Source organism: Penicillium canariense, assembly GCF_028826845.1.
Source record: "Penicillium canariense strain IBT 26290 chromosome Unknown utg000008l_segment0_segment0, whole genome shotgun sequence".
Lineage (NCBI taxonomy): Eukaryota > Fungi > Ascomycota > Eurotiomycetes > Eurotiales > Aspergillaceae > Penicillium > Penicillium canariense.
Window position 1 is genome coordinate 520,779 of NW_026622735.1, and position 16,600 is coordinate 537,378.

The window sequence follows — 16,600 nt, forward strand, 5'->3', positions numbered from 1 at the left end:
TGAGCGTTGCCCGGGTGGAGTTGGTGCGGATCAAGGCCATCGAGACCGCCGGTCACGATGGAGTCGCGGAGTGGCCGCCGCCTAGCAGCGGCTATGACTGGTCCAGGGGGCGCGACAGCATGCCTGAACGGCGTCAGAGCGTGTCCAAGATAGCAATGGATGGGGTAATAATAATCATCGTGAAATAAATATGGGATTAAAAAAAAATGAAAATTCAAAAATTGGAAATCAAGGCAGCGAACTTTCTTTGTTGCATTGTATTTAAAGTGCCTGGCCATTCCCCGGATTTGCGTCAAACCAATCTTTTTTTGTTTTTGATCGAGTATTCCGATCTAAAGGTTATTCGACGACAGTCGATGGCGACGGTGAGTCATGCCCTACCTACTGCTACTATCACTACTACTACTATACTCCATAGTATAGTATAGTCGGATGGTAGGAGTAGTTCCTATCTACCAATCTTCCTATACCCTCTCAGGGTGCCTTCCCCCCCCCTTGCGTGTTATCTCCTGCCATTGCCACCACTGCAACTCCTTGAAACATGAGAAACCTACAGGAATTGTGGGCAGTGGCAGTAGCAGTGGCCGTGGCAGAGCAGCCCGCAGCGGTGACGGCGATGACGATGACCGCCCGCCGCAGCTGATAAGCGCGCATTGCTTCACTACCTTATCTCCCGTACACGTGCCCTTCAGTTGACTGACCGTGGTACTTCTATCTTCGCAGCGTCCTTCCTTTTTTCTTTCTCGTCTTTAAAAGTCTCCCTCCAAGGACTTCTCCATCAACATGTCCTCTCCTACACCCTCTACCCCGCCGTCGGAGGCCTCCAATGGCGCCACCCTCCCCCGCCCGTCCTTTGCCCAAGCTTTTTAACAGCCACGATGGGAGCTCCGGCACAGGCACCCCCATTGGCTTCCAGCGCTACCCTCACAACAAGCACCTCGATCATGTCGTCGGTGCGGCCTTGCGACAGCCCTCCCCCCAGCCGACACACCTGGGCATTCCCGGTACTCCCGGCTCCCCGCACCGCGTTCTCTCTGAGGAGGACCCGGGCTACATTGCCGCCACTTTTGAGGGCAAGCAGAAGCAGATGGAGCAAGGTAAGAAACAGGCATGAATCGGCGTGCAAGCACAATGGACAATGGAGGCTAATGCGGCTACCTTCCTCCCACTACAGTGATGGATCAATTGGAGGAAAAGGGCTTCTTCCCCAGTGATTTCATTGTCTCCGAAACGACCTGGTTCTACAACATGCTCGGCATCGATGACACCTACTTCCAGACCGAGTCTGTGGAAAACATTGTGACCCAGATCCTCTCCCTCTACGCCGCCAAGGTCGCCGCCTATGCGCGCGATGACAAGCAGCTCGAGATCCGCCTCGACAAAGAGGCGGAGGATCACGCCGTTTATATCGACACCAGCCGCCCTGGCGTCTCAACCGTGGATGGCCCCCGCTACGAACAGCGCATCGATGAGAAGTACATCAACACCTCCAAGGGGCCCAACAGCTACCGTGTTGAAACCTTCCGCTCGCCCACTACCCTCCCCGGCGACAATGGCCAGCAGCTCCGCTGCTACTTCGTGTATAAGTGCCAGTTCGCCAACCCCACTCCGTCCCCCAATGAGACCAACATCGACATCATCGGTGAGAAGCGCTTCCTGCAAAAAGCCACTCCCAACACCAAGGCGATCTACCAGGAGATCATCAGCACGGCGGTTGGTAGGCACGGCCCAGTGATTGAGATGTTCGAGATCGAGGGCAGCCGCGAGAAGCGTCTGGTCATTGCCTATCGCCAGGGCTCTGCCATGGGCCTGTTCAGCGCCCTCTCCGATCTATACCACTATTACCGCCTGACCAGCTCCCGCAAGTACCTGGAGAACTTCTCCAACGGTATCACCGTGATCTCGTTGTACCTGCGCCCCTCGGCTTCGTCCGAGATCTCCGCCAAGTACCCGCCCATTGAGGCCGCCATCCACCAGATCATGAAGGAGGCCTCGCTTCTGTACTGTATTCCTCAGAACCGCTTCCAGGGCCACTTTGCGACTGGCCGGTTGAGTCTGCAGGAGACCATCTATGCTCACTGCGCTTGGGTCTTTGTGCAGCAGTTCTTGAACCGTCTGGGGTCCGAGTACACCTCGCTGGCGGCTCTGCTGGATACTAACAACAGCGTTCACGCTGAGTTGCTGTCCAAGATTAAGAAGCGTCTGCGCACAGAAACCTTCACTGCCGACTACATCTTCGAGATCATCAACAACTACCCCGAACTGATCCACAAGCTCTACCTGGATTTCGCCAATACCCACTATGTACAGACCCAGGAGTCTGGGGACGACTTCCTGCCCACTCTCAGCTACCTGCGTCTCCAGGTCGACGAGGTGCTGGACGACAAGAAGCTGAAGCACCTGATCCGCAACACGGCAGCGAATGAGCATGACGAGATGGTCATGACCTCCTTCCGTGTCTTCAATGCCTCTGTCCTCAAGACCAACTTCTTCACCCCCACCAAGGTCGCCCTGAGCTTCCGCCTGAAGCCGGACTTCTTGCCCGAGCACGAGTACCCCCAGCCATTGTACGGCATGTTCCTCGTGATCAGCTCCGAGTTCCGCGGCTTCCACCTGCGCTTCCGCGACATTGCGCGCGGTGGCATCCGTATCGTCAAGAGCCGGAACAAGGAGGCATACAGCATCAACGCGCGCTCGCTGTTCGACGAAAACTACAACCTGGCCAACACCCAGCAACGCAAGAACAAGGATATCCCCGAAGGCGGTGCCAAGGGCGTTATTCTGCTCGATGTCAACCATCAGGACAAGGCGCGGGTCGCCTTCGAGAAGTACATCGACTCCATCATGGACCTGCTCCTGCCGCCCGTCAGCCCCGGTATCAAGGACCCGATCGTCGACCTGCACGGCAAGGACGAGATCCTCTTCATGGGCCCTGACGAGAACACTGCCGAGCTGGTCGACTGGGCGACCGAGCACGCGCGCGCCCGCGGCGCCCCCTGGTGGAAGTCCTTCTTCACCGGCAAGAGTCCCAAGCTGGGCGGTATCCCGCACGACACGTACGGCATGACCACGCTGTCTGTGCGCGAGTACGTGCTTGGCATCTACCGCAAGCTGAACATCGACCCGTCGACCATGCACAAGCTGCAAACCGGCGGGCCGGACGGTGACCTCGGCTCGAACGAGATCCTGCTGTCGAACGAAACGTACGCGGGCATCGTCGACGGGTCCGGCGTCATTGTCGACCCGAACGGCCTCGACCATGCCGAACTGATCCGCCTCGCCAAGAAGCGCGTCATGATCTCCGAATTCGACCTGTCCAAGCTCTCACCCCAGGGCTACCGCGTCCTCGTGGACGAGAAGAACGTCAAGCTGCCCTCGGGCGAGCTCGTCCACAACGGCATGATCTTCCGCAACACATTCCACCTGCGGCACACGGCGAACGAGAAGTTCGACGTCTTCGTGCCCTGCGGCGGCCGCCCGGAGTCGATCGACCTCTCCACCGTCAGCAAGCTCATCCAGGACAACAAGTGCGTGGTCCCGTACATCGTCGAGGGCGCGAACCTCTTCATTACGCAGGACAGCAAGCTGCGCCTCGAGAAGGCCGGCTGCATCCTGTTCAAGGACGCGTCCGCCAACAAGGGCGGCGTGACGAGTTCCTCGCTGGAGGTGCTGGCCTCGCTGTCCTTCAACGACGAGGAGTTCGTGGCGAACATGTGCGTTGGCGAGGACGGCACCGTGCCCGAGTTCTACCAGGCGTATGTGAAGCAGGTGCAGGAGGTGATCAAGGAGAATGCCCGGCTCGAGTTCGAGGCCATCTGGCGCGAGCATGAGCAGACGGGCGTGCTGCGCAGCGTGCTGAGTGATCGGCTCAGTGTGGCGATTACCCAGCTCGACGAGGAGCTGCAGCAGACCGAGCTGTGGGACAATGTTCCCCTGCGCCGGTCCGTGCTGGGCGACGCGCTGCCGAAGCTGTTGCTGGATAAGATTGGGCTGGAGACGATTTTGGAGCGGGTAAGTTTGATTCTTGCCTTTGATTGGGGAATCGGGTCGTGTTCTGAGCGTGATTGCTAATCTGTGTGCTGCTTTCTAGGTGCCTGAGAACTATCTCCGCGCGATCTTCGGCAGCCACCTGGCCAGCCGGTTCGTGTACCAGTACGGCAACCGGCCGAGCCAGTTCTCCTTCTTTGACTTGTACGTCTCCTCTTCTTCCCCTTTTGTTTTTCTCTCTTCCGTTCACCTGGACACCCTACTAACATCCATCCCAGCATGACCAAGCGCATCGCAAAACTCCAGTCCTCGTAGAAAGCATTAGAGGCCTGTCTATGTCTCCGTGTTGTGTTTTCTTTTTGTTGTCCTTTTCCTTGTCCTTTAACCTTTTGTCCCAGTTTCGCACTGGATCCCCATGTGATCGCCCTGCCTGTCACGTGTCGTGATGACCTGATGGGATGATGGCCCCCTTCTTTATACCTTAATACAACTATAACGTGACGAATGTATGGCTTAGAAAAGTTTCTGGTTCTTGATTTTGCTCTTTTTCGGGGGAGATGGTCTCTCTCCCCTTTCCAATTGGACTAGATTGAACGAGCTTGGAACGGAGTTCTGAAGATGGGGCCTGAAGAACGTTTGTTCTTGAGCTTGAGCTTGAGTCTAGCCCTTGTCGCGTAGGTGTGAAAGTAGAGATGGGAGATATGGGCTGTAGCGTGTAGATGGAGTGGATTCGCTGAATGGGCATGGAGATGAAACTAAACTTGCGCAACCCCAAATGCAAATGCGGATGATGTCCAACCAGGCCGGGTAGATCCGAGGCCATCTCCCGGGAATGAAGATAGGAAACAAGATGCAGGCAGATTGCCACCCATGCAGACGAAAAAGGGAAAAGGAAAAGGAAAAGGAAAAGGAAAAGGAAAGGGAAATGCAGGATTATGTCCACTCAGCCACTCACTCACTCAATTCACTCACTCCCACTCACTTGATCCGCACTCGATACTCATGCCGCACAAACTCCGCCAGAATCAGCACAATACTCACAGCCTATCACCCGCGGAAAAGGCAGGGAAGGGAAAGGTTAGCTATATGCCCCACACGTAGGAAAAAGTAGAGGCAGAGGCCCGAGAACAAAGAAAAAGAACAAGAACAAGATTCAGATCCACTTACAAGTAACAAATCCACCCCTTCGGCAACACCCACTTCCCACCGATCCACCGGCCCACTGAGCCCAAACTCCAATACCTTCTCCCGCCGGATAGACACAATCTTCCGCTCTCCCATCATCACCGCCGCCGCCGTGTTGCTCTCCCGCACCACCCGCAGCGCCACCTTCTCGCCCCCCACTGCCTCGCTGTGCCGCCGCGCCGGCGGGAATGCATAGCTGGATGCGGGCGCGGGCTCGGCAGGGGGTTCGACGGCGTCGAGGAGGTCGCGCAACGAGTGGGTGGAGCGGCGGTGCGCGGACGCGTAGGAGGGGAGGTGTGTGCTTTTCGTGCTGGTGGTGTCGGTGGACGGGCGCGGGAGCGGGTTATTGACGCTGCTGGATGCAATTGCGCTATACGGTGGTGGGGGGGATATGTGGCGGCGCGCGTATCTACCTCCACTGCTATTGCTGTTGCTGTTGCTGTTGTGGCCGTGGCCATGGCGGCGCCGGCCACTCGGGATCGGATAGTAGTCGTGGCTATTGACGTACTCCCGTTCGCGCTCCTCGGCATCCCTCCAGTTATCCAGCAGCCCAGCAGCCAACAAGGCATTCTGCACACGCACGGCCATCTTCACGGAGGCGCCCCACCGCATCTCAGCACTCATTAGCTCCTCCCCGCCGCCGGGCTGCTTCACGCTCCATGCGCGCCACCAGATCCGCCGGCGCAGCTCGAGCAGTGGACGACCGGCTGCATCGCGGATCTCGCGTGCCAATGTGCCGCTCCAGAACTTGCCGGATACGGTGTAGAGGAGGGAGCGGCGGGCGGGGCTGTCGAAGGGCTCATGCGCGCGGAGCTGGTGTACGCTAAAGGCGCGGCCGGAGACGGTGTTGGAGCGGGTGATGGTGAGGGTGGTGGGTGTGTTGGTGAGACGGTCTGGGGCTGGGGCGAGGAGGTGGGAGTGGCGGAGGGCGAGGGGATGGTCGGGGGGTTGGAGCGTGCTCATTTTGGGTAGAGGGGTTGGAGGAGGAAGAGAAGGAGAGAAAGAGGGAGAAGAACGGGGGATACGACTGAGAGGACTATGTTGGTTTCTTTGGTCTCTTTGAAAAGAGGGGTTCCGCGCTTCCTCCATGTGTGATATCTCTACTACTGTACTTGCGAACCTGCTAGCTCGGCCTACTGTGGCGCGGTGCGGAGAGAGTCGATGACGGCGCGGGGTGGAGGGGCCTTGGCGGGGGCTGACTGGCGCTGGTTAATCCCGCTCTGGGACGGACTCGCAGCTGTGGCTAGGCTGCCATCTTGGCAGGTCCGCTCGAATCATCGTGAGAGTTTGGCCGGGTTGAATCGGGGGCAGGCATTTGTCGCAGGTTGGTCGTGTGCTCGACAGAAGGTGCTCCGCACGAGTACATAGCGGGGTATAGATCTCTTGCCCCTCGGCTCTGCCAGCTTCTGTCTGCCACTGCCGCAGGTGATACGGTCACAGGGGGCAGAGGGAAGAAAGCAGAACTAAGATGACTCTTCGAGAAGAACTCGTATTATCCCGGCAGCCACAGCCAAGGCTCGAGCTTGGAGCGGGCCGCTGCGTGGCTGGACAGGCGGGATACTGAGATACTCAAGTGAGGGTGGACCCCGCAGAGTAGAGGTAGATTCAGCAACAGTCAGAGGGAGGTTCATCGGGCCTGCAGTTAAAGGATCTGGCAGGCCTTCCAATGCCAGAAGAAGAGAATCCGCGGCATCCATCTACTTGAGAATTTTATGCGAATTAGTCGCTATTGTATTTGGACAAAATACACCTACATTCTTCAAAAGTATTAAGCATTAATGATAGATTAACATATATATCTTGGTATAAAGTAAGGTTAATATTATCAGCGTTAGTATTATAAGAGTTACAGTAGTATTTCACATTAATATAGAAAATAACTAACTTCTGCTGCTGTCCTCGGGAGCAAGAGCTGAAGTGATAAGCGCCCCGAGAGAAAAGACCTGTCTGGGCCTCTCCGCACGAGTGGGCCTGCAGGGCTCTCAGATCTTCGGCAACCATTGCTCGTTGGTATTTGCTGCGCTGTTGCACTCGATCCTTGATCCAATCACGCCCGCAGACCGAAGCCACCGAGAAGATGGCCAGCTGGTGGCATTTCACCCGGGCACGATGCAGCTTCGCATTCGCAGGAAACGGCACGAGCTGATTGGCAAGGCAATGGGCCTCCTTCCACGGCCTACCTTTCGTCCACGCACTTCCACTCGTGGGCCTCGCACCGCCAATATATTCCCATTTCACAAGACAAGATTCCAGCGCGGTATTTCAATCCTATTCTCTATCCCCAGAGTCCGGGACCCCATTCTACTCCACCCTTGCCATTCCACTGGCACATCTTTCACGGCTCGCACGCCGCTCCCTTTTGGAGTTACAGCGGCTGGCAGAAAACCAGGGTATTTGCCGGCAATGCAAGGCCCCACGCGCCGTGAAAGTCGGGTTGCCGTGCCTGCCACCCAGCGGAGGACATGACAATCGACGAGCACACTTATGGACCGAGTGAGTTGGACGGGGGAAAATGCCCAACCTGTCATAGTACGGGCATGATGACCGTCGCAGAGGCGTCGTGGCTTGTCGGATTAACCGCGCCTGGCCCGTTGCCACTACCTTCCCGGTGGTTCCTATCTTGTGTGATTTTATGAGTCCAATAAGGGACCGGAACCGTGCTAATGCCTTCGGTAGTCATAGCCATCCCTATCCACTCGTCCTCTAGTCCTCCGTACGGAGGACGGCGGCTGCGGCAGCCGCCGTTCCGCCATGGGAGCCAAAAATAACCCGCGGCAGGACAAGATCACAGGATCGAGAAGGGATCTCAGCTGTCGACGCTAGGAACGCCACTCGCTGAAGATTCTTCCATGTGGCTGCGGCGTGGCGCTTGGCGGAGGGCACGGGGCTTTTTTTCTGGTGAAATGGGTGAAGTATACGGAGAATACGTGGCGGGCAACGCTCTAAGTCGAGGAGTGCCCGGCCATCCACCGGCACATTTTCATAATTCGACATAATTCGAACCGCCTGCGTCCAGCCAAACAGCGCCCCGAGTGGTCTGGATCCGGCGAGTAGACTTCAGTGCAGGGTTTTCCCAGCTGGCGGTTCGCCCAAGTGGACCACTTTCTCGTGACCCACTTGCGACCGAGGCCGAGAAGGGAAGAGGATAATGGCTCTGTGCTGAGAATAGCGTTTCTCAGAGTTCGACGCGGTCGATTTCCATGAGTCAGGACGGGACTTCTGGACCATTCTGGGCGGATCATGCAGTATACACAGTGAGCGAATTGAACGGAATGCAGCCGACGGAATTATACTTCCAGTCGCACCCCCTCTGATTACGTTTTTCGTCTGGGGAACGCCCAAACGCGCCGGCGACCGCCAGATGATGCAGCACTAGCGCCCTCTTAGTGGCTGCCGGCGAAGCTTGTTTCTCAATTTGGAATGAGCATAACGGACCCCGATTTTCATTATTGGCATCATTTGCGCCTGCGTAGCGCCCCCCCTTCACGGAGTGGCGACCCGTGGATTCTGCCAGGAACAGGCCCAGGAACTGAATACTGTTCATCTTGCATCGCCACTGGCCATGGGCCGCTTCCCAAAGGAACCACCTCGACCACACCACATCGGGGACAAGTGGAGAGGCCTGAAGAAAAAAGGCGCTCTGACGCGGCCGGGTCCCCCGGCTTGGTCTCGCCATGACTTCAACCTACATTAGCGACGTGGGTCAACGGGGGGCGACCATGGCAGGCCGGCCGTTTCTCCTCATTTCCTTCGCCAGTTTGACGAAGTGACCCTCTCCCCAGCCCCATCGACTATTTCTTTCATCCGCTTGCTTTCCATTCTTTCTTTTTTCCCCCAGAAATATGAATTGTCGCCGTTTGTGGGGTTTTGCTCGTCACCAGAGCCGCCCTCCGTTTTCCTTGACCTGACCATCCTCGCCGGACCGTTGCTGACTGACGCATTCGCGAACTCCTGGCGATCCCTTGTGCACCCGTTCGGCCATTCGCGCCACATATCAGATCTATCTCCGAGAAATCCAGTGGGTTCCGGCCGGCCGTGGACCTGTCGCGCGGAGTGGTGCTGAATGTCGGAGTTCCAGGACCAGAACCCATCGCCCCCTCTGCCCTCGACTGAGAGCTCTTTCACGGAGCGGGGCGATGCGGTTCAAGGCTCCCATCAGGACCGGGAAGAGGAGAGTTTTCATGCGGCAAAAGAATATCAGGACCCGGACAGCGAGAAGCCCAGTGCTGCTTCCATCCCCCAGCGGTGGAAGACGGTCAGCCAGCGCATCCGAGCCCGCGCCGGCACGATAGCCGAGGCGTTGGGTCGGCCACATGGGCGAGAGGCGGATGGATTGGACGCAGGCTTTTCACCAGAATACTACGGCGCAACAGACGATATCCGGAGCTATGAGGCGCGCACGGCCGGCGACGAAGAGGAGAGACTGGTCGGCACCGACCACAACTCCCAGGCTCGGCACCTGCTGAGCCAGCTGGGCATCCATTCCCAGCCGCCCAGGCCAAGAGCCCCTCGGCCCAACAGCATGGAACCGTACTCCGGTACCACGACTCCTGGTGCGATGACCCCCGATGACGGGGCGCCGACACCCCTCAATGGAGGGATGCTTTCGCATCTGCTTCGGGTCTATGCCAGCAATATGGAGTCTGCGAGCCGGATTAGCGTGGCCACGACCGCGGCGGCTTCTGATCCAGAAATCGAGACTCTCCCCGCAACCAGGTCTGGCACCGCCACGCCCATGATGGGCACGGGCACGGGCACGGGCACTAGGGCTGGGACTGAGACTGGAACCGACACTGGAACCGAGACTGGGACTGGGACCGGAACCCCGAATGGCAAAAAAGAGAAAGTCAAGTGGTACAACCATGGCAACGACAGCAAGGCGAGCAAGGTCGGCCACTCCAAGCATCACTATACCTCCTCCCTTATCCAAGCCTCCATGGACATGGGCCGCGTCGGTGTGCCAGGCGCCCAGGGCCCCGCACCTATGACCGCCAAAGAGCGGCGCAAGCAGAAGCGGAAGAGCGCGAAGGAGGTCAAGCTTACCGTGCACATTGCGGCCATGCTCGCCCGGCAGCAGTATATTATGCAGCTGTGCCGTGCACTGATGAAGTACGGGGCGCCGACGCATCGCCTCGAGGAGTATATGATGATGACGTCCAACGTGCTCGAGGTCAAGGCGCAGTTCCTGTATATCCCGGGCTGCATGTTCATGTCCTTCGACGATCCGCTGACGCGTACGGCCGAGGTCAAGATTATCCGTGTCGTCCAGGGCCTGGATCTCTCGCGGCTAGCGGAGACGCATAGTGTGTATAAAAACGTGGTGCACGACGTCGTCGGCGTGGAGGAAGCCACCACCCAGCTCGACACCATCATGCAGCGCAAGCCGCGCTACAACCGCTGGCTGCTCGTCCTCCTCACCGGTCTGGCCAGTGTCGCGGTCGGCCCGTACTCCTTCTCTGCGCGGCCCATCGACCTCCCCATCATCTTCGTGCTGGGCTCCATAGTCGGCTTCATGCAGCACATTCTCGCGCCCGCCTCGGCAACGTACTCGAACGTCCTGGAAGTGTCCGCCGCCATCCTGACGTCCTTCCTGGCGCGCGCCTTCGGCAGCATCAAGCACAACGGCGCACATGTCTTCTGTTTCTCTGCCCTCACCGAGTCATCCATCGCCATGATCCTGCCCGGTTTTGCCGTGCTCAGCTCCTCCCTCGAGCTGCAGAGCCACCAGATGAACGCCGGCTCCATCCGCATGGTCTTCACCATTATCTACTCGCTCTTCCTCGGCTACGGCGTCACCGTCGGCACCACCATCTACGGCCTGATGGACAGCAACGCCACCACGGAAGCGACCTGCCCGACGCAAAGTCTAGACGCGTGGGGCAATGAGTACATCCAGCACTTCCCTTCCGTCGCGCTGTACTGCTTCTTCGCCGCCCTCATCAACCAAGCCAAACCCAAACAGCTGCCCGTGATGGTGTTCCTGGGCGTCTGCGGCTACGTGACGAACTACTTCTCCACGAAGAAGCTCGGCGCCAACCAAGTGGCCAACACCGTCGGTGCCTTCACGATCGGCCTCTTGGCGAATCTGTACAGCCGCTTGTGGCACGGGCATGCGGCCGCGGCCATCCTCCCGGGCATTTTCACGCTGGTGCCCAGCGGGTTGGCGTCGAGTGGCTCGATCATTTCGGGGCTGGAGTATGCGGAGGCGGTTGCGAAAGGCGATATTAGTAGCACGAGTAGTGCCACTTCGACGAACAGCTTGACCAGCCTTGGGTATGGCATGATTCAGACTGCTATCGGGATTTCCGTGGGGCTGTTTGTGTCCGCGCTTATTGTGTATCCGCATGGGAAGAAGAGGAGTGGGATTTTCAGTCTTTGATGAGATGATTGATAGAAGATGGGGTACCTACAGTACATGACATGGGTGGGCACGTTGTATATATTGCATGGCATATCTGTTGTTAGCATTAGCTTGCATTGCGTGGGATCTGGATCTGGATCTGGATTTTGATTTGACCATCACTTGTTTTCTGTCTATTCACCCTTTCCACCCATCTGCCACGTTCGGGCTAATTGACATTTTCCATCCCATTTTGATATATTTATAATATATTTTTCTTTGAATCTCGTGCTTTCCATGGTGTCCTCCATATCTTCGCTCAGGATGGACCTGAAGTTCTCTCTTCTTACCGACGTGCTCACTGCGGTGGCATCACGTGCTCGATCGATCTACTCAGCGGCGCATACCCAAAAGAGCATGGGAGGTAACCATCGTTGCCGACGAGAGAGCGTGGCTTCCAACTCTTCGCCACCACCAATCGCATATGCAGCTTTAGCAGCTCACCAGGACACTTCTTCGCCCCCAACATCGACCACGAGGCCACGGCCCTAACCACTGCACCCCGAGACACCGGTTTAGCGACACCAGAAGTGGTTGCGCTAGTCCGCGAACGCAGTAGCCTGAGCAAGGTCAGAGTGGCGGCCGACCCCCCACTCAGATTTCCCACCAACCACAGCGGCCGCCGTGGGACCGGGGCCGTGGGCTTGTCTTTCGATGCTTTTCATTGCTTGGTTCCTGGCGGCCAATCCACATCGCGGGTGAAATCTGGGGTCCGGCGGGCTGACCTTGTTTGAGCTAAAATACGGCTGTGGGGCCCGCGATTCGCTCTTAGCTGTTCCTGCGTGCTGGGCCGGTCTGCGGCCCGCATGCCTTGCCGTGTCTACGTTCTCGGCCTCGCCTGTGTCGTCTGCCACTCCACTGGCATTCCGCAATCTGCTACCTGCAATCTACAATCTACAATCTACAATCTACAATCTACAATCTACAATCTACAATCTACAATCTACAATCTACAATCTACAATCTGTCGCGGAGTGTGGACTGCTCACCTTGTCCCTCCTTTGGTGCGGTCTTCTGAGTCCTGGAACCGCCACAGTCCGGGGCCCCCGCATCCCCGGGAATCCGGGCCCTTTTACCCCCCAAACATGGAGAAACTCGGGGGGGGCGGGCCGCACGGGGTAGTCACGGACTCGCCCTCCCGGCAAGGCGCACCACCGGTGGCCCTGCAATCTAGCAGCACCTCCCCGAGTCCATCTCGGGCCCGGCCTCCCTTCGCTCACGAGCAGCCCGAGCGCCACCCTTGGCTGGTCCCCCGTCAGCGGACTAATGGCCGGGGGAAGGGTGGTTGGGCTCGCAACGCCCTTGGCGTCGGGTGGCTAGCCGGATCGGGGACGAGTCAAGCCTTCCCTGGCCGTAGCTAAGCCTGGTCAGGGCGGCCCTCTTAAGCTTCCAGTCCAATGGAGTAGTTTATCCGTGCCCCCGTTCCTTGATCCGGTGTAATTAACCTGCTCGCGTGGTTCGCTTCGGGTAATTGTTCGTTTCTAACCGTCGCTCCGCGAGCGTCCACAGCGTCGCACCCCTGCTTACCATCTGGCGGGTTGCGACCCTGTTAAATAGTACTCCGCAACTAAGCTCGCTAATGAACGGGTGGCTGGTTGCTTCTTTGGCTGCACGCTAATTAACCCACGTATCACATGCACCCCGCGTGTGCTCGAGCTGGACTAGCCCCAGAGAGCTAGCAGATGCGCCGATAGCCCCAGGAGAATAGGAGCTGGAGCTGCAATCGGGGGATTCCGAGATATAAGTTCCTGACCCGCCCTGGTTTTCTTTCGGTCGTTCCCCGTTCCCTTGGCCTGTTCCCATTCCTCTTTCCCATCGACGTGAAGAGCCACCGTCAATCATGTCGGACTCTGACGACAAGCCTACGGGCGTGCTGCATGCCGACCACGAGGTCGAAAAGATCGACGTCCACCAGTCGGAGAAGATCTTCGATAACACGGATCTCATGAATGATGCCTTCGAGGGCGAGAACCAGGAGCATGCGATGGGCGTGTGGGAGGCCGTCAAGAGTCACCCCTGGGCCTGCTTGTGGGCCTTTACTATGTGCTTTACTATTGTGAGTTGGCCATCCAGTCGCATTTTGAGTTGGAGAATCGAGGGGGAGTTTATTTCCCCGCATTTCCCCCTTCCCCTTTTACCCCAGAATCCCCGGATCTTATCTCGAATCTTGAATCTTGAATCTCGAGATCTGATCCCTCCCTCTCTCCACTCGCCCTCTCCAGTCCACTTTTGGTTTTGTAGTTTCCTCTACCTGCCGATCAGCCACTAATACAGCCATGGCGGTGCTCAGGTCATGGAATCCTTCGACATGTTCCTCAACGGCAATTTCGTCGCCCTGCCCGCCTTCCAACAGCGCTACGGCGTGCAGGTAGCGGACAACGCCTGGGTCATCCCGACCCGCTGGCAGAGCGCGCTGTTCCAGTCCGGCCAATGCGGTGCCTTCGTCGGCGTGTTCCTCGCCGGCCCCATCACCAACCGGATCGGCTACCGCTGGACGACCATCCTGGGCCTGATCCTGATGAACGCCACCATTTTTGTCTCCTTCTTCGTAAGTGTACCGGCCCCACCTCCGCCGCCTACCGTGCGGTGGTGGAGCTTAATTCGACCTTTTCCTGTGATGTCGACTAACCCGTGCCCCTCTCTGCAGGCGGACTCCCTCACCCTCCTCGTCGTCGGACAAGCGCTGGAGGGTGTACCGTGGGGCTTCTTCATTGCCAATGCCCCTGCGTACGCGTCTGAGGTGGTCCCGCTCTCCCTGCGTGGTGCTTGCACGGCTACGCTGCAGATGAGTTGGTCGATCGGTTCGATTATTGTCGCGGCCGCCACGTATGGCTATAACAAGCGGGAGGACGAGTGGTCGTGGCGTGTGCCTTTGGCCCTGCAGTGGATTTTCCCCGTAAGTCTAGCCCTAGTCCCAGTCCCAGTCCCAGTCCCGTCCTGGCCACCTGCGCCCTGAAAGGTCCAGCAGCTAACGCTCTTCCCTTCCCCTCCCCGCAGACTCCCCTTCTGATCCTGCTCTTCCTTGCCCCTGAATCCCCCTGGTGGCTCATCCGCCGCGGCCGCAAGGCAGAGGCCCTCCGCTCCATCGAGCGCCTCGGCGACGGAAACCACGAGAACGCGCAGAAGTCGCTGGCCATGATAGAGCGCACGGTCAAGATCGAGGAGCAGATGGGCGGGAGCCCGACCCTGCTGGACTTGCTCAAAGGCACCGACTTGCGCCGCACGATTATTACCTGCCTGATGTATGCGTCGCAGAACTTTGCGGGCAATTTGATTGCGAACCAGGCTACTTTCTTCTTTGAGCGTGAGTTATTTCTCCAACCCTTTGATACATGTCTTCCCCAGATCCAGAATCCAGTATTCCCTATGGTTCTTATGACTGACCCCCTCTCCAGAGGCCGGCATCTCCCCGGACAAGTCCTTCCAGCTCAACCTCATCAACTCCTGTCTCCAATTCGTCGCCAATGCCCTCTCGTGGTTCCTGACCGCCTGGTTCGGCCGCCGCACCATCTATCTGTGGGGCACCGCCACCAACGTCGCCTTCCTCTTCATTCTGGGCATCGTCGCCTCCGTGCACCAAACCTCCGCCACCAACTACGCCCAGGCCATCCTGGGCATCATCATCTCGTTTGTCTTCGCCGGCACCCTCGGCCCCATCTCCTACACCATTATCTCGGAGACCTCGTCGGTGCGCCTGCGCGCGCTCAGCACGGGCGTGGGTCGTGCGGCATACTACGTCGCCGAGATCCCGATGATCTACCTCGCGAGCCAGATGCTGAACGGCACGGGTTGGAACCTGGCCGGGAAGTGCGGCTATGTCTGGGGCAGCACGGCGTGTGTGTGCTGGATGATGGCGTACTTCTTCTTGCCCGAGCTGAAGAACCGCTCGTACCGCGAGGCGGATATCCTGTTTAACCGGAAGGTGCCGGCGCGCAAGTTCAAGACGACGGTGATCGACGTGCGCGACAACGAGTAGGACCTTTCACCTTCCAGTTTCCACTTTTCCACGGAGGGTGGGCGTGGTTGGGGACGATTGTCGGGGCTCGCTTGGCGCTTTGGGACTGTCGTGTTTGCAGGTCGATGGGGCGTTTCGACAATAGACATACCCAATGATATCTTATTTCTCACGCTGAACCAGCTTGGTCCTATCTGAGTAATAGCAATAGTAATCCGAAACCCCCCCTTCCCTCGGTGTGGATCGTCCACGGTGGTTAGTAGCATAGCAGATCGCAGGAACTATATCCTTCCAGCTCCACTACCCTCGCAGTCCCTGGCACGTCACCCCTGGGCCATGCATCACGAGTCTCAGGAGATCAAATTCGAAATTCAAAATTCAAAATTCGAAGTTCAAAATCTATGCCGTCTTACAACGTGCACACAGCCCCCACACACGCAATCCACGCCATCAAATCCACCGTGCACATCCGCACCCAATGCACACGCAGCCACGCCTCCAAGTCCACCGTCGGCCTCGCCCCCAGCCTCTCCCCCTCTCTCTTCGATTCCCTCCTCCCCTCAACAATCCTCTCCACAGGCCCCATCACCCACGGCACAAAACAAAGATGGCCCACCGCACCGACCAGACCAGCCCAGTAGAACGTCTGCGAATGCCCGCGCCCGCCCCGGTGCAGCACCGTCGCAGTCGTGACGATGGTGGTAACGTTGAGCGCCAGCACCGTCCACACGGCGCGTCGGAAGACACGCGCGAACCAGGTGGGTAGGATGGTGTCGGAGGTCGAGCGGATGGATGGGTCGAGGAAGGTGGTGAAGGCGATGTTCTCGAGGAGGGCGTGGGCGAGGGTGCCGGTTGTGCTGGCTAGGGGGGTGACGTGGAGGAGGAGAGTTGTGTTGATGGGCATTGTGAGGGTTTTTATCTTGGCAGATGTAGACAAGACAAGACGTTACCTGCAAATATAAATATAAATACAAAGGCACATGCAAATGCAAACCCCCTCTCTCGGTAGTAATTGTTTGACTTGGCAGGTTAGCGAGGTGTGATCCAACTGTCGTTGGGGCCAATTTCAATTG

At 57.9% G+C, this 16,600-nt stretch overlaps 6 protein-coding genes across 6 annotated transcripts; 4 read left to right on the top strand and 2 right to left on the bottom strand.

The window, feature by feature from the left end:
* Positions 1–826: 826 nt before the first annotated feature.
* On the top strand, positions 827–4,302 carry N7482_010184 (glutamate dehydrogenase (NAD(+)); the record flags this gene model as incomplete). The annotated part of the gene is made up of 4 exons (XM_056692308.1): positions 827–1,097; positions 1,175–4,011; positions 4,091–4,191; positions 4,266–4,302. The coding sequence occupies 4 exons, from the start codon at positions 827–829 to the stop codon at positions 4,300–4,302; spliced, it is 3,246 nt and encodes a 1,081-aa protein (XP_056538265.1).
* A 663-nt stretch (positions 4,303–4,965) lies between these two features.
* N7482_010185 (uncharacterized protein) lies at positions 4,966–6,135 on the bottom strand (the record flags this gene model as incomplete). Its single annotated transcript, XM_056692309.1, has 2 exons — positions 4,966–5,031; positions 5,155–6,135. 2 exons carry the CDS (start codon positions 6,133–6,135, stop codon positions 4,966–4,968), a joined length of 1,047 nt encoding a protein of 348 aa, XP_056538266.1.
* A 3,100-nt stretch (positions 6,136–9,235) lies between these two features.
* On the top strand, positions 9,236–11,551 carry N7482_010186 (threonine/serine exporter family protein; the record flags this gene model as incomplete). Its single annotated transcript, XM_056692310.1, has 1 exon — positions 9,236–11,551. One exon carries the CDS (start codon positions 9,236–9,238, stop codon positions 11,549–11,551), a length of 2,316 nt encoding a protein of 771 aa, XP_056538267.1.
* Positions 11,552–12,378: 827 nt separating this feature from the next.
* N7482_010187 (uncharacterized protein) lies at positions 12,379–12,933 on the top strand (the record flags this gene model as incomplete). Its single annotated transcript, XM_056692311.1, has 1 exon — positions 12,379–12,933. The coding sequence occupies one exon, from the start codon at positions 12,379–12,381 to the stop codon at positions 12,931–12,933; it is 555 nt and encodes a 184-aa protein (XP_056538268.1).
* Positions 12,934–13,412: 479 nt separating this feature from the next.
* On the top strand, positions 13,413–15,548 carry N7482_010188 (uncharacterized protein; the record flags this gene model as incomplete). Its single annotated transcript, XM_056692312.1, has 4 exons — positions 13,413–13,628; positions 13,863–14,468; positions 14,570–14,876; positions 14,968–15,548. 4 exons carry the CDS (start codon positions 13,413–13,415, stop codon positions 15,546–15,548), a joined length of 1,710 nt encoding a protein of 569 aa, XP_056538269.1.
* A 388-nt stretch (positions 15,549–15,936) lies between these two features.
* On the bottom strand, positions 15,937–16,431 carry N7482_010189 (putative integral membrane protein; the record flags this gene model as incomplete). Its single annotated transcript, XM_056692313.1, has 1 exon — positions 15,937–16,431. The coding sequence occupies one exon, from the start codon at positions 16,429–16,431 to the stop codon at positions 15,937–15,939; it is 495 nt and encodes a 164-aa protein (XP_056538270.1).
* Between the last annotated feature and the right edge of the window lie 169 nt (positions 16,432–16,600).